This window comes from Arvicanthis niloticus, chromosome 14, assembly GCF_011762505.2.
Source record: "Arvicanthis niloticus isolate mArvNil1 chromosome 14, mArvNil1.pat.X, whole genome shotgun sequence".
Classification (NCBI taxonomy): Eukaryota; Metazoa; Chordata; class Mammalia; order Rodentia; family Muridae; genus Arvicanthis; species Arvicanthis niloticus.
This window is the reverse complement of record NC_047671.1, coordinates 22,753,311-22,770,000: the sequence shown is the minus strand read 5'-3', so window position 1 is coordinate 22,770,000 and position 16,690 is coordinate 22,753,311. Positions and strand designations below refer to the sequence as shown.

The window sequence follows — 16,690 nt, the reverse complement described above, 5'->3', positions numbered from 1 at the left end:
CCTGAGGTTCAGAGACAGAGAGAGCGAGAGCGAGAGAGAGAGAGAGAGAGAGAGAGAGAGAGCACCCAAGGGCATCCAAGATCCCAAAAAGCCACTAATCCAGAGTTGTGAAAGTGTGGGACACAAGGAGTGTGCCTTCCAAGTACTCTGCAAGCTCTTACCTGGGTAGACTTGGCCATCTTATGGTTCATCTTGTTAAGGTTAGCAGGCCTGTCCCAAAAGTCGAAATCCACAGATGCTCAGGTTTCTTGCAAGAAGTGACACAGTATTTGCATTTGAGGATAAGGCAGTGTATCTTCTTGTATATATAAGTGTACAGTGAGTGATCTAAATAACTTATATTGCCTAGTGCAGTGAAAATGCTAGATAGATGGTTGGGATGTCATTCAGTTCAGGGAACAAAACTACATTTTCTGTACAGGTACAACTTTGTTTTCTGAATATTTTTGACAGTAATACCAAACCTGTAGCTGTGATGCTCTGGCTGGACACAAAATTGGCACTGAAGTTTAAAACCTAAATGTGTTTAAAATTCTCAATAAATAAAAATATAATAATTTTTAAAACCAAGGCATCAAGTATGGTACCCTTAATATTTGCTGATTTCCTTACAGGGAGCTATCCTCCAAACAGATGAATTACCATGCAGCCGTACACCAAAGGATGCCATGCTACACACATGTGGAGCCAGGCCACACGATAAGTAACCTCCCTCTGTTGTTAAATTTTTAAAATCCTGTTTTTTAAAAACAAAAACAAACAAACCACTTGTAAGCAGTAGCTAAGTATACCTGCCCACATCTAGATAGAAAAATCCAAGAAAAGCAAACCTAGTCCCTTGACGGTTGCAACCTGGTGGTTTGAGATTGCAAAGGAGTCTCAGTGCTATGCTGTGTGCCACAGCATGCAAAATGTGCAATGAACAGATACCGATGTTGCTCTTAAAAAAAATAAATAAATACAGTTTGAAGAAAGGAATGAGTAGGGGCTGGAGAGATGGCTCAGCAGTTAAGAGCACTGTCTGTTCTTCCAGAGGTCCTGAGTTCAGTTCCCAACAACCACATGGTGGCTCACAATCACCTGTAATGAGTTCTGATGCCCTCTTCTGACATATGGGTGTACAAGCAGATAGAGCACTCACGTACGTTAAATAAATAAATATTAAACAACAACAACAACAAAGAACAAAAGAAAGTTAAGGGTGAAAAGGAGCATGAAGGGTAAAAAGATCTTAAGAGATGGAGAAAAGAAGTCATGAGACAAGAAAGCAGAAGTGGGGGACTTGTTGACATCAGAGAAGAAAGGAGGGAACACAATGTGTGAACCATTATAAAGTCACACAGTGCACCAAGAAACAGATGTGCAGGCATCTCAGCGATATGTTTCGGTTAATACTTGGGAATAGCGCAGCTGGGTCATATGCTAGAGTTAGAGTTTTCTGAGAAACTCGACACTGACTGGTAGTGCATACAGGCCCGCTTATGTCTGACCAGTGTTTGTTGTTTGCTTATTTTCTTAATGACTGAGCTAATCCTTCTTTAAAGACTAGACAACAAGAAATGGCATTTTGGTATTTAAATAGACACTGTCTCAGCACGTTGCTCAATGTTTGTGGTTCCAGCCACTCAGGAGACTGAGGTGTGGACACTGGGCTCTGTGGTTTAACACCATCCTGAGTGACACAGTGAGGCTGGATCTTGGAGGTGAGGGGGCTTAAAGAATGAGTAGATAAGCTTAAAGATAGGCAGGGCCAAGAGCTGGAATATTCAAGAAGCTGGGAAACCCTGGAGAGCTGGCATTAAAAGCACACCAATTTAAATCAAACTTTTACCTCAGCCCCCGCATTAGCCATAATATAGAAAAAGCTCTTGTTATATAGAAATATAGAAATACCCTGCCCCAGGATAATAGGATGGCAGCAGGACCACAGGGGGGCAGGTGCCCTCTTCTATGGACCTCAATTGTCAGTTCCACCAACTATAATCTACAGGTGTCTCAAGACTTACAAATGTACCTCCCCAAAGTTATAGCCTCTGGGAAAGAACTCAGGAAGCTAGGAGCTTTAACAAGGATATCCGGTAGACTATCTGACACTGTCATAGCTATTCTTGGTGGTCAACTTGATGCCATCTAGAATTAACTAGAAGCCAAGTGGCTAGGTTCGTGTGAGAGGAATTTTTCTTGACTGAATTATTTGAACTTGGAAGATCCACCTTAAATCTAGATCCAAGGGAAGATCTACCTTAAATCTTGGTGACACCTTCTGGTGGCAGACTACATAAAAGACAGGAGAAGGTAGTCTTTGCCTGCTCATGCTCACTCTGGCTAACAAATTCATTCTATTAATGGTATTAAAACCTTCTTCAGGATTCCGGAGTGTATGAAGACAAGCTGAGACGCCCAGCCCTCGTGGACAACTACTGGATTCTTGGAGTTTCTGCAGGCCAGTGTTTGGGACTAGCAGGACCACAACTGTAAACCACTCTAATAAGCCTCCCATAGATAGATAGATAGATAGATAGATAGATAGATAGATAGATAGATAGATAGATAGATAGAATCAATCACCTACCTATCAGTTCTGATCCTCTAGAGAACCCTAACTAATAAAGATACTCACTTGGGTTCCTCCCTGCCTTAGCTTTTTCCCTCTATTCCAGTGATGTACTGTATATACCAAGCTCTGAAGCTGTAGTAAAACACAAAAGCCACTTATGAACCAATCCACATTTCTCCAGTCTCAAATTCAAAGAAATCCCCTCATGAAGAACCCCTCAAACACCTCTATAACAAGGTACAGCTATATTTCTCTCATTTCTTGACTTATAATCCTTTTTATCTCTACGATTTTGTACACTGAAAAAAGAAGATGTAATCATATATGCCTAATCAATCATACATACCTAATCACTTGCTGTGTAGCTGTGTACTTTGGGCACTGTCTTCAGGATCAATGGCAAACAGAGCTTGCACTTGAAAGACATAAGGTACAGAATGGATTGCTTCATGTTGTAGGAAATTAACTAAAGCCCATAGCCAGTCCTGTGTTCAAGCTCTGCTGTCAGAAGAGAGGACTTTAAAGCAGTGCGGCTACCAGGGATTGGGAAGAGAATCTCAGTAGCACGTACTACGTGGAAGAAAGTGTTTGTGTTTGATTCTCACAAGGAAAGACCAGCACAGCTTGACACTAGAGCTTTCATTTATAACACCCGGAGCTGTGTTTATATCTTGAGAAAATTCATGCAGCTCAGCAGCAAAGCAAAACTTTTTTTTTTTTTTTTTTAAATGTGCCAGAGATCACCAAGTAGCTGCAGACCCTGAGCCAAGAGCCGCGGCATAAACTGGAAAGGGGTGGAATTTGAGGCATGAGATTTGGATCTGATCAGCTTAAACTCAGAAGATCTCATAAAGAATGTTCTCCAGTTGATCCATCTCAACCCAAGGCAGAGCCCCGACCACCCTCAGACCTTCCAGCAAATGGTAGGAAGCAGATGAAAGGGATAACAGAGCAGACCAACGATGAGGGAGGACACTCCAGCATGGTGATTTAACACATTAGTCTAAATTTCCATTAAGGGCTCTGGATGTTGTAGTCATTGCCGAAGTCATGAGAGGGACCTAGACTTCATGCCCACAGGGGAAAAAATGAGGACTAGATTCTTTCCCCAGCTTCTGCTGAAATAGGTTTGCCATTCCTTTATGCTTGAAGGTCCATGGTTGGTCACCCTGTGGTATGTACTGGAGTTGTCCCTGGTACCCACTTCCAGAGTTTGGGCAACAAAAATAGCTCCTCTGGGCCCCAGCATAAATGTGGGATCTCACGCATCTCAAGTCTTTCTAATGTGCACCACAGACACTCCTGTCTTACAAATAGAAGTTGGCAGCTAAGTCAGAGGTGGGGCTGCACTGATGCAGTGAGGCCCGGCCCCTTAAAGCCTGGTTGGGGACAACAAGTGACTTTGTCTAGATGTGAATTCTGATTCAGTGGGTCAGGGCCAGGATTCCAGTGTCTTCTTCTCTGAGTGATATCTTACTAGAACTGCCTAGAGTAGATAATTCTCTCCAACACCTGCCACCATCCAGGACAAAAGGTCCATAGAAACCAAAGCTACAAACATCACATTTTTTACACATCATTTTAGGTAATATTCTTTTCTTCAGTGATATTACTGAAAGTAAATTGATTTTACGGATAACCTGAAGTCACCACAATGAACAGTATCACCCAAAGAAATCAAAATGTATACGGTGAGACACCCTTTTATTAAAGTGTACTAGTGAGGAATGAATTTTGTTTTGTTTTGCTGGCAGAGTTCTAACTTCTGTTTTTGGACATCTTGTCTAACTTAATTTCTGCCAGAGAGACTGACACCCTGCTTCCAACATCCTCTCCTCTCCTAAACTCTCTTTAATAGATCATAAAATTTTATTTACAGACACCATGAATAAAATTTCATACATGTATAGTATGTCACTTTTCATATATTTATACAACGTCACTTCTTTTTGTGGCTATGGCTTCTGGTAGGTTGCCCATACCCCACTGGGTGACCCCACACTCATGCACATAAGGGTCAGTGATAATTGACCCAGAGAATTAGTAGTAATAAAAGAGGACGTGAAATTGGGAGGTAGATGGGTAGGGGGTCTGCTGGGGAGTTAAAGAGGAAATGGGGAAAAATGATCTAAATCCTCCTTCTTAAGATTGCTCGTTTAACTTATGAGTGTGTATATATACACACACACACACATACACACAAACACACACACCCCTGTGTGAAGGTGCCCTGAGCTGGAGCTCTAGATACCTATGAGGGATGGGAATTGAACTCAGGACCTCTGTAAGAGCAGCAAGCACGCTTAACCACTGAGCCATCCCTCCGGACCCCAAACTTTTTCTTTTTTTATATCCTATAGTTTTCAGGGAAGTAAAGTTACTACAGTGTTCCGGCACCTAAGAAGAGCTTGGAATAAAACTTGGTGGTGTATACTAGGGACTCCTAGGGATTGTAAGTTTGAAGTCAGCCTGGGCTACATATGGGCCAACACAGCAAGACTGTTGTCTAAAGAGCACTAGAGAGGGAAATAGCAATATATAAGTGATATAAAAAAAAGAAATGGGGTACTTTGATTGGGGGAAGGAAAGAGAAGAAGGAGAGAGAAATAAAGATCTTTGAAAACACTGTAAGAAATCATTTTTATTTACCTAAAACTACATATAATACAAATAAATTATGTATATATAGTTGTATATATAATTTACATATATAATATGTAGATATATGTAAATATATTTATGTAAATATACATATATTATACATATATAGAGTTGAAATTAAGTTATGACACTTATGCTAACAATTCTACCCTCCAGAGCCATAGATTGCCTAATAAAAACTCCAGTTCCAGGCATAAAACACTTCCCCTTCACATTGTTGGTCGGGGGAGTCAAAGAGACTGCCAAAACCATGTAGATTATTGCTATTGCTTTTGGCTGCCACTCAGGGATTGAAGATAAGTTCCCATTGCTGAAGACACTAGACACTTCAGACACAGGACTCAGAAGATCCAAGCTGGATTTGACCTAGAGGAATAACTTTCATAGTCCTAGAAGGAGCTATACAAGTCACCAAGGTGGGAATCAAACCAATGATTATTAACCCAGCTCCGAAGCCTAAAACCACACCATCATCAGCACTGGTAAGATACCCCTAAATGTGCAGTAGTGGCAATTATAGTAGTAGTTGGCATGATAGCCAACAGCTGTCTAGTTAGACTTTAAGGCCTTCTCAGCAGGACGGAAACCATCCTGGTACTAGAAACCTAACCAATTGCACATGGCTAGTGAAGCTATAGATCTTAGAAGACAACCTACTATCACCACTGTACTAGACCAGTGTAATTCTTGACTACACTCTAAATTCTTATCTTCCTTGGGTGTGTGTGTAGCTCTCACCCCTCATCAGAGAATGGTTCCGAGTGCAGTGGACAGAGACTGTTATGAAGATCCATGGTGGGCCAAAATGCAAAGAATCAGTGACTGTGCAGCATCCAGCCTCAACTGGTCCATGGACAGACAGTTCAATCTCTACACCTCAGGATCAGGACACATCTTAGAAGAGAGGATTGTAAGAGCCAAAGGACCAGGATGCCTGCTGTGAGAGTGTCTTCTCACCATGACAACTGTATCCATGAAACCTCTAGATTGTTGTCTAAACAAGACTCTCACAAGGACACTAGGACATGCTGGTGTGGGTGGGGGAAATGTCACAAGGACACATTCCCAGATGAAGAGATATAATTAATGGCTTAGGGAGAAACAGTTTTCCTCATAGACAAGCCCCTGATGGGTTATCCAATCCCAAACAGTCAACATTAAACACATGTACACACAAGCAACACTAAACGGATCCATTAGGTTACACACACACACACACACACACACACACACACACACACATACACGGAGACAGAGAGAGAGAGGAGGTCATGAATTCAAGGGTGGGAGGACACAGGAAGAGTTGAATAGATGCTTGAGAAGGGTGGAGATGATAAAAATATAGTGCTCATGTATGAAATTCTCAAAAGCATAAAAAATTAAATAGAAGATACAGTGGCGGGCAGGCAGGCAGGCATGAGGGAATCACACAACTTCATGTTTGCAGATTCATCAGCCACCTACCTGAACTTAGTCTGCCTTCCACTGAGGCTCAATCAGTTAAAACAGGCACACTGCCAGGCTGCATTCGAGCTTCCACATGACTGACATAAATGTCACAACCACTCACACGTGAGTGTAGTATGGGTATGATATATTTAATTATTAAATATATAATTATATTTATAATTATAATCTTCATTATACTATATATCATGTGATATATGCATATATATCATATATATGTGATATATGATATATATGCATATATCACATGATATATAGTATAATATATATCACATGATATATTATAAATTATATAATTTAAATATACAATAGAATATATTTAATAATATGATTTTAATTATATATTATATATTACTATTATATAGCCTATTGTATGTAATGTATTATATATTATGTTATAGAGTTTACATTATATAGTATATGTACTATAATTATATAATATATAGTTATAAAATATGTAGTATTATATAATATATAATTATATAATTATATTATAATATATAATATGTAGTTATATTATGTAATATACTACAGTAAATATGTATGGTTAAAATATATAATATATATTGTATATATATTAAAAACTGGACTTTATGGGACCTTTTCTTTTCCTAGCCAAAATTTTAGCCCTTTGCTCTTTGCTGTACAGCTTTTTTTTACATCCTTAGCACAAATAAAGGATTCAAATAACTCCCTTTGTTCCTTCAGATTTTTCCTCTTTCAGAATTTTTTCTTTCATTTCTTCATTTCTACTCTGTCTGCCTTATTCTGTCAGAAGACATTACTATCTGGAACAAAACAGTTGGCATCATTTAAAGGGAAATTAACAGTTAAATTCAAGAGTTTCAGTAGGGACCAGCAAGATGGCTCAGGGGTAAAGACACTTGCCAGGCAAGCCCAACTCCGAGTGAGTTCCATCCCTGGGACCTACATAAAAGTGGAAGGAAAAAGGAGAGAACTAACTCCACAGAGCTATGCTCTGACCTGTGTATCCAGGCATGCGTGCCCCTCCCCATTTTGATGCACACGATCACACACACACACACACACACACACACACACACGATAATAAAGATTAAAGGCTTTATTTACATACAGTGTAACATGTAATGCTTCTTTGCCATATATAGATCCATATACAATTATGATTTGGGAATCAACAAGATGATTTGGTAGTAACAGGTGCTTATACAGATGCAGATACTCACAGCCAACCAATGAACTGAGCCCAGGGACCCCAATGGAAGAGCTAGGGGAAGGACTGAAGGAGCTGAAGGGAATGGCAACCCCATAGGAAGAAAAAGAGTATCAATTAACCAGATCCCTCAGAGCTCCCAGGGACTAAACCACCAACCGAAGAGCATACATGGGCAGATGTGTGTCTCCTGCTACATATGTAGCAGAGAACTGGGAAGGGATGTGCTTGGTCCTGTGGAGGCTTGATGCCCCAGAGAAGGGGGGTGTTAGAGGGGCGAAGTGGGGGAAGCACTCTCTTGGAGGCATAGGGAGAGTTCCTGGAGGGGAGACCAGGAAGGGGGACAACATTTGAAATGTAAACAAATAAAATAATTAATTAAAAAGAAGAAGAATGAAAGAAAAGAAAAGGTGCTTATAGCCAAGCCAGGTGGCTTGTTTGATCCCCAAGACTACAAGGTGAAAGAAAGACTTCCTTTATAGAAAGATACCCTCTATTCTCCATATGCACACACACACACACACACACACACAGAGAGAGAGAGAGAGAGAGAGAGAGAGAGAGAGAGAGAGATTAATATTTTCAAATAAAATTATGACATAGGACAGCTTTCGTTAAAAATGACTGTTTTATAGGTATATTTTTAAAAAACATAACTAGCATTTTTATCTTGAATGTGAAAAGCTTTCTAGTATACAAACCCCAAGGTAACCTATCACGTGTGTGGCAGGGGCCTGTGATTGACATGCAAGTCAACAATGAAGGAGGACAAACCACCTCCGAAGGCTGCTCTGTGCCTGTCCTGGCCCTGCCACTTGATTTTGACATATACTTGGACAGTCTGAGTGAGAGCTGCCAATTTGGGAAGGTTTGCCACAGAAGCACTCAGAAGGAAAGAGGAAGACAGAACAGAATTAAACAAACAAAACCCTCTTGTTTTAAGCCAGCTCATGATTCTGTGTGGAGCCAAACTCATGGCTGTCTAGCTTGGATTTCACCATAATGAGCAAGGTAACAGTGAACTGATTTGTCCCCAGCCGGACAATTGGCCATCCACCTGTCAGTCATATGGCCCAAAATTAGCTTTCCCACAGTGCTCTGGAAGTTCTTGAAATTTTTGGAAGCAAGAAACTTGTGGTACATACTAACTTCTGGCAGGATAAGGAGGGGGATGGTGGCAGGGGCGGCGGGGGGGGGTGGGGAAGCTATCATTGCCATTTGCGTAGTTTCATGTCTCTGCTTGGAGCTGCAAAGCTTGCTTTATTTGTTGTTGTTTTCCTAAAAAGGTACATCTAGGCTATAAGAAACTTCAAGAAATAAACATTACTCAGATGTGCACCAAAAAATATATTAAAACACCCTTTCCCGGAAGATGAATGAGAACCCATAAATCCCACCAGAACAGACGTTTGCACGCTCCCTTCAAATGTATTTTCCATCCACAGAATGAAACTTGGCACAATGGAAGCACCCAATGGGCATGTGCTGACCAAGAGAAAAGTGCTAAGACTTTAAAATTAGCCAATAGATCCACCGAAAGGGGGGCTGACTTGGCAGAAGAGGCGTTGCAGATGTTATAGCTGTCTGCTTTCTCATCCCCCCCAATAAAGAGTGAGACAGTGGGAGAGAATGAGAGCTTTGTTCTCCAGCCTCTAAGCAGGGCGATCACAATGCAGCAGCCTCTCTCATTCATAAAGACATCCTGGTCCAGCTGAGCAGGAAGCAGATCTGGGGAAGCTGAACATGGATTTGGACACAGTGAAATGAAAACCTGCTCTTGAGAAAACATAGCAGCTAGGATAAAGAGGGTGTGCCGCCCTCTTTTTCTAAACTTCATTTAGAAAAAGATGAAGCGATGTTAGCCACAGGAAGCCAGGGAGCAGTGTCTCAACAACAATCGGTAGTAGGAAGATAGGATCTCCAAGGACACGGGGATGAAAGCATAGCCATGGGGCAGGCTAGTCCATCTGTGAGCTGAGGACGTGTGAAAAGTGATACAAAATCTGACCTTGGCCACCACTCTCAATGCACCCCTGCCTCCCCTCTTCTACTACCTGTTCCTGTGGGAAGGAAAGGGATCCCTCTTAAAAACTGCCTCCCTGCCCTTCGAATCACTGCATCACATGGGGAGGAACCCATGTGTCATTTGGGGGTGTAAACTAGGATAGGAAGTTGGAGACGAGGCTATAATCACCAGTATCCAGCATATGTATTACACGGGAAAGGACAGAGAAGCAGGCTGGACTGAGACACAATGGAGACAATGGTATTACTTCAAAAGAGCAATTGATCTCCTTCCTAAGGGCAGCCTTCCTTTCAGGTTTGATGCAACACACCTGTAATTCCAGCACTTGGGAGGCTGAGGTGGGAAAATAGTGGGTTCAAGGCCAGCCTGAGCTAAATAATACAGTGAGCCCTCCTTTTAAAGATTAAATAAAAACACTTTCCTAAGTTTTAGCTTTTAATAATTTAATTTTTTGTGTGTTTGTGTGTGTGTGTGTGTGTGTGTGTGTGTGTGTGTGTGGCCTGCTTATGCTACAACACATGTGTGGTTGTCAGAGAACAACTTTCAGGCGTTAATTCTCACATACTATGTGGGTCCCAATTGTTGAACTCAGGTAACTAGGGTTGGCAGCAATTATGTCTACCTACAGGGCCACATGTCAGCCCCTGGCTCAGCTTTTAAAGGACACGGAACACAAACAGGAGTAGCAACAGAAGTCCCACAATGCTTAACACATTTAAATCAAATTTGCTTCTCTCTGCCATTTAACAAGTACATACGGACGGACCCCTCTTTTTCAAATATGGAGCTGACCTGAGGTCCATGGCCTCAGAGGGTTGACAGTTATAGACAGCCTGGTGCAGAGAGGGAGAGTGTCTTCCCTGGATGTAGTTGGACCCTCTCTGAGCTTTACCACCTTTGTGTCATGTAAAACCATGCTTCCTGAAAAGGGACCCTGAATGGGTCACAGCCATTCACAGAGTTCCTCTGTTTCCTCCTCCTTGGCTACATAGGCCATGGGATGGAGGCAGTGGATGGAGCAAAAGAATCCATAAACAAGAAAAAAAAATCTAACACACTAAGGATCTCAAGTCATGTCTGCAGGAACTACCATTTCCAACCCCAGACAAAAAGCAAACTTCTCTAAACCTCCAAAATGGAGTCAGCATCCAATTCAACCTGGCTGTGCTGTCCACCACTCTGTAGTCACAAGCAGAAAACCTTCAGTGGTCAGCAAGGGATGACTGATGACATCTGATGCAGATGACACTGATGCAAAGATGCTCAGTGTCATGTCCCACAACCCTAGATTTCTGGGCTACCCTATGCTTGGAGAAGCATCCAGAAACAAGGTATGTTGACCGGTACAGAAACACCACTGCTATGTCTAAGTCTAGTTTTACTTTTTAGAATGTATGCTAGGTCCTACCAGAAGCCATAGGTTACTAAATAAAATCCCATTGCCAGGTATGGGATATTTCCCCAGAGTTGGTCAGAAGTATCCACCCCAGAACAATACAGACTCTTATCATTGCTCCTGGTTATCCTCCAGAATTTGATAATAACCACCAATAGATGAAGACACCATGCGTTTTGGTTACAGGACATGAAGAAATCAAAAGTTAATTTAAAAATATGATATATGTATATATATTTTTAAAATCTCAATTGTAAAATTACAGAAGTCAGTGTGTGTCCACTGCACAACTTCTGCAAGCCACCCCCATGCCCCACTTGAGGTTCAGGGGTGACAGGAAGTGACACTGATTAACCTAGCACTTCCCTCAAATCTTGAACTTCCCAAAGCACATCACATAAGCAGACTCATTTACAGAGCTCACAGCAGCTCTAAACACCCTTAATACGATCCTAGATTCCAGAGGAGAAAAGGAAAGCCTGGATCTTAAGAAGTGGTTCAAGGTGGAAAGGAATGAGGGGCTAGAGATTCAAAGAGGAGCAAGGAGTTTGTGAGCCTGTGTGTTCTGACACTACTGAAGTCTTCAAGGGCAAAGCAATAGGCAACCTGCCAGAACAAGGTTCACTCTCTGCAACCTTCCCTGAGATGACCTTCAGCCAGAACCTCAGCGATGTCAATCCCTGGTGCTAGCCTAATTAAGTGGCCTTCTCGCTCTAAGTAAACACATCTGCAGAAACACCACATAGACCTCCACATTCCCACAGGCGACTCGGCCACATGGCTGTACTATCTTGAAGGAAAGTGCAAGTTCCTGCAGCCCGTGTCATTTTTTTCCCATGGGAACCTGAGCCACCTTAGGCTCAAGCACTCCCCAGTGAGAGGACAGTGGGTAAACAGTGGGAGGGCTGGAGTATCTGTATCATGTCTCTGCTTGGAGACGCAGGAACTAAGACCAAAATCACAGGTGGTTTTCTCAACTGTGCTCACTAATACAGTCTGTGGTAAAGAACCACCTTGGGAAAGAAAGCCTTCCCTTGCCGAGACATCATTCCTAGGAAGAAGATGCGAGTTCTGCTGTAGCCACTGTGTGCCGTGCTGGGCTCCAGTTACAAAGGCTTTTGTCTATTCTTTTATGTGCTGATATCTTCTAGAAGGGCTCTAAGCTCTTAATAGACATGCAAATCTTTGACCAAAGATTCCAAAGAGTTAATGTTCCCTAGGCATAGCCTCACCCAATAAAAGCTGGATTGTCTTTCTACTTAGGAACATTTTAACACATCATTTTACCGATGTAAAACACCATCAAAGAAAGATAAAGTACATGGTCTGGAGAAGGAAAATCACCTTGTGGCAGATGGGAGGGGTGGAGGGAGGAGATAGTAATGATAGTTTTAAGGAGATAATGCCATAATGGCTATCTGTGCCTGTTTTATACGCTTGCCTTGGCTGTCATGAATCCATACTTTAGATAAATCATGCCCAGGCTCTGATATCTTAACTACTGGTAAGAGAATGTCCTGTGCTGCTTATAATGCTGGACAAATGTTAGCTTTAGACTCATTAAGCTGTCACTGACACTCATGCAGAGTGTTTAAACTCTGGGGACTTGGCAGTATGCACGTTGGCAGCAAAAACTCTAGAGATGTGGACCCAAGATTGAGGTAAAGTGCTAAAAGGAAGGAGGGGTGCATGTGCATGAACCCGTTTCATATATAATATGATCATTTAAATTCAACTGTCCGAAACAGACCTCACGGGGAATAGAGCCAAAGGAGAACCAAGATCACTGTGGGTCTTAGCATTCCTCTGGACTGTCAGAAATGTTCAGCATTTGAGTTTAGTCTTTCTTTTTCCACCCCTGGATCTAGAACATTCACCCTACCTTATGGGTTCCCCAAGATAATGAAGGAGGATCCCAGGACTTAGAAGTCAGACAAACCTGGATTTAAATCCTGGTGGTTGTGTGTGTAGCCGTGAGCACTTGGGCACGTACCTCCGTACCTCGGATTATTTAAACTGAGAGAACAGAAAAGCGACAGGTGGCTCTGTGCATCAGAGACAATGTAAACAAAGTTCCCAGCATCGTGCCAAGTCCAGAGTAAGTCTTCAAACTATTGTTATTTGATATCTGGAATCAAGTGCTAAAAATACAGAGTAGAGCTGCTTAGCTGAAGTCATAAAGCACAAGGCTGTCCAGGACGAAAACGATTGTGTGCCCACTTCACATTTTGCAGCAAGGAATGAGGCTTATCTCCATCCTCTGTTCATTTTACATAGGTTCAAATCTACTCCTCTTGCCAACAATGATTTAAAAAAAAAAAAAAAAAAGAATCCCTCCAACAAGCTCTAAATCCTTTATTATGCTAAAAATCATTCACTAGCCATCTGGTATTTTCCCAGTGCTGAAGCCACAGTGCTCATAGCTTGAGAGAAACCAGAGTGGGGGTATGCTTTCCAGGTTGGGGGAGTGGCTCTCCTTTTAGGGTGATATGCTGAGAAGCACTAGCTGCTTGCTAAGCTTCAGAAGCCTCCATGTTCCCGAGGATCTAGTGAACAAGTTTACAGTGCCAGTAGTTTTCAATCTCCCCAATGCTTCGACTCTTTGATACAGTTCCTCATGTTGTGACCCCCAACTATGAAATTATTTTCGTTGCTGCTTCATAAGTGTCATTTGGCTACTGTTATGAATCATAACGTAAAAAATCTTTTTGGAGATAGAGGTTTGGCAAAGGGATTGCAACTCACAGACTGAGAACCACTCTGTCTGTGGTTTGAAGACCCTGCTTTTGACATGGCTTTCCACTGACTTCAACACACATCACATTAAGACACAGATTCAGTTGAAGGGACCTCAGTGGAGTCCGGTAGTCTACCCAGTGCCCAGGCAATGCCATGAGAGTAGGTTGGCAAGACTTGAAAGAGAAAGGAACTATAGGGCCACACCCCAGCATCTTACAGCACTCTTATTGCTGAAGCTCAAGAACCAAGTGAGGAAACTTCCAAGTGACTTTAATTATAAAATTGTCTGGCCACAGTGGGGCAACACACCTGGGAGGTTGGAAGAGGAGGCTAGCAAGCATGAATTGGAAGCCAGAGGCCAGCCTGAGCTACAGAGTGAGACCCTGTCTCAAACAGCAAAACAAAAGGAGAAAAAAAAAAAAAAAAAGCTAACAGAATATGCACAGAACTCTTAACTTCCACAAAGAAATTAATAAATTTATAAACTACTTCAACCATGCATCGTAGTGGTTTGCACCTTCATTCATCCCAGCACTTTTGGATGGGCAGAAAGATCTTGAGTTCAAGACTAGACTGGACTATACAATGAGGTCCTGTCTCAAAAACCTAAACAACAGCAATACTATTAGCACACTTGGGGACTGATGTCTTTTTTTTTTTTTTTTTTTTTTTAAGCTGAAACAGCCCTTTCTGTTATACAGATTAAAACTCTTTATTCTTTTCCTTGATAGAGCACTAGGTCCAACAGGCCGTTCCATCAAGTAACTGGTTAGTGAACACATGTGCCAAGACCCACGTGTTAATGTCTCTGAATGAGATAGAGTAAGTGAAGTACCACACTACTTTAAGAAATCTGGAAACATTGGCCAATGGAGCGTAACAAATAGAATAATCAGGCCCTGATGGTTTCTAAAAGCCTGACACAAGCTCTGTAACCGTCACTGATTTATGTGATGTCTGACCTTTTAGAGACTGAACAAATGAGCGAACCATCTTAGGGACATGCTCCAGGTTAAATTAGAAGCTTTATACAGCCATGATAGGAAAACAACATGTCCTAGGAAATACCATGGTCACGTGGATGAAACGCATGACCAGAACCAGGCAAGCAACGCGGCAGCCAGTACTACCGAGCCATGTCACCGGCTGGATGACCCTGCTCACCCAGTGCACCTCTAAAATGCAAAGTCTCCATCTGCCAGTTGAACATGTACCTCACATCTCAGCTACTGTTCAATGCTCCTAACCACCACGTGCAGGAGCAGGTAGCCCCCTTTTGGAGCTCACATAGGTGAAGCAGCTACTGTCAATCCATCCTGGTTGCCAATGGCTACTCTCAAAGCACAATACAGCTGATGGCGCTTCCATAAATCCCATTGGCTTGCCCTGGAAAGCACCTCACCCCTGAACCTTGGGTGTAAGGAAGAACGTTTTCTGAACAGAATGCGTTGAACTATCTGGTTGGCCACAGCACAGTGAAGACACACTGAGATTTGTTTTATTTTGTAGCACCTGAGTAGGTTCTCAGTCTGCTCTAAGTGTGTTAACCCAATGCCTTGCATAGCATCTTAAAAACTCAGACAAAGCAACAAACATTTAGGGATGTGTGCCCCCCCCCCATCCTGTGGGAGGATGGACAGAAGTCCAGAATTCAATGATTCAAAAACCAAGTCAATTGGTAGCTCCAAAAGGCCGAAAACAAGGGACCTTGATCCTCGCCTTTAGGGATAGGACCCACCTATTTTAACTCCTTCCCCCGACCCCCCTTGCACAAGGAATCACCTGGGACACATTTTAAAACGACGACGACAGCGGTTCCTGGGCCAGTGCCCGTTTAATTTTAACAAGACCCCAAGTGGCGGCCATTCTCCCAGGGAAACCCGTGATCTTTTCTTAAAGACCACGAGTTTCAACAATCTTGACGTTTATTTTCACCCAAGGCCATCTACCCACAATCCTCCCGGTTACAATTTTGCCTACAGAGACCGCGACAGTGGTACACTCTGTCCCAACACAAGGTCAAAAGCAAGTCAAGTGCCAAGCATTTCCTTGTTGCTGGCTATATTTTCAAAACAAAACGCAAATGAGCAGGAAGCCATTCCTCTCCACCAAGCTTACACCCACAATCCAATCCGCTCTCAGCAACTTGCAAACTTTTTCACTCCAACCTCTACCGTGCAAAGTTTTCGCGGAACGGTACCGGTTCTCAGATCTCAGGCACTCGCTGATTGCAAACTCAGTTGCTCGCTTTGCTCCAAGCCCGTGAGCACAAATGTTCTCACTACCCGGTACCACCCTGACTCGGGCACACACAGCCCCGGCTCCATCAGCTCTCTTCCAAAGCCCTGCTTGACAAGCAACGCCTGTCCCTCTAGACTCCGCAGGGCCCCAGCTTTACCTGAAGCACGTGGTGAGTTCGCCCGAAGACTTCAGACACGGGTATTTGGTCGTGGTGATCTTGTTTTCTGAGCACACTTCTCTAAGAGAGAAAAGAAAGTTGGAGAGGAAACTGTTAAGGTCGGCGGGAGAGTGAAGTGCAGAACGCGCTGGGCACTGCGTCCAGACGCACGGGCTGCTACTGGTCCCGGGAGGAGACAGGACGGCGTCCCGGCACCGGGCGATCCCACTACCAAACAACAAGAAAAACCA

General features: G+C 42.7%; 1 protein-coding gene across 1 annotated transcript in view; it reads right to left on the bottom strand.

Moving 5' to 3' along the window:
- Nucleotides 1–16,690, bottom strand: part of Ccbe1 (collagen and calcium binding EGF domains 1) — a 238,189-nt gene that overhangs the window by 220,014 nt on the left and 1,485 nt on the right. The window contains exon 2 of the mRNA XM_034518499.2: nt 16,440–16,520. Within this exon, the coding sequence (XP_034374390.1) occupies nt 16,440–16,520 (81 nt within the window). The remainder of the gene's footprint in view (nt 1–16,439; nt 16,521–16,690) is intronic.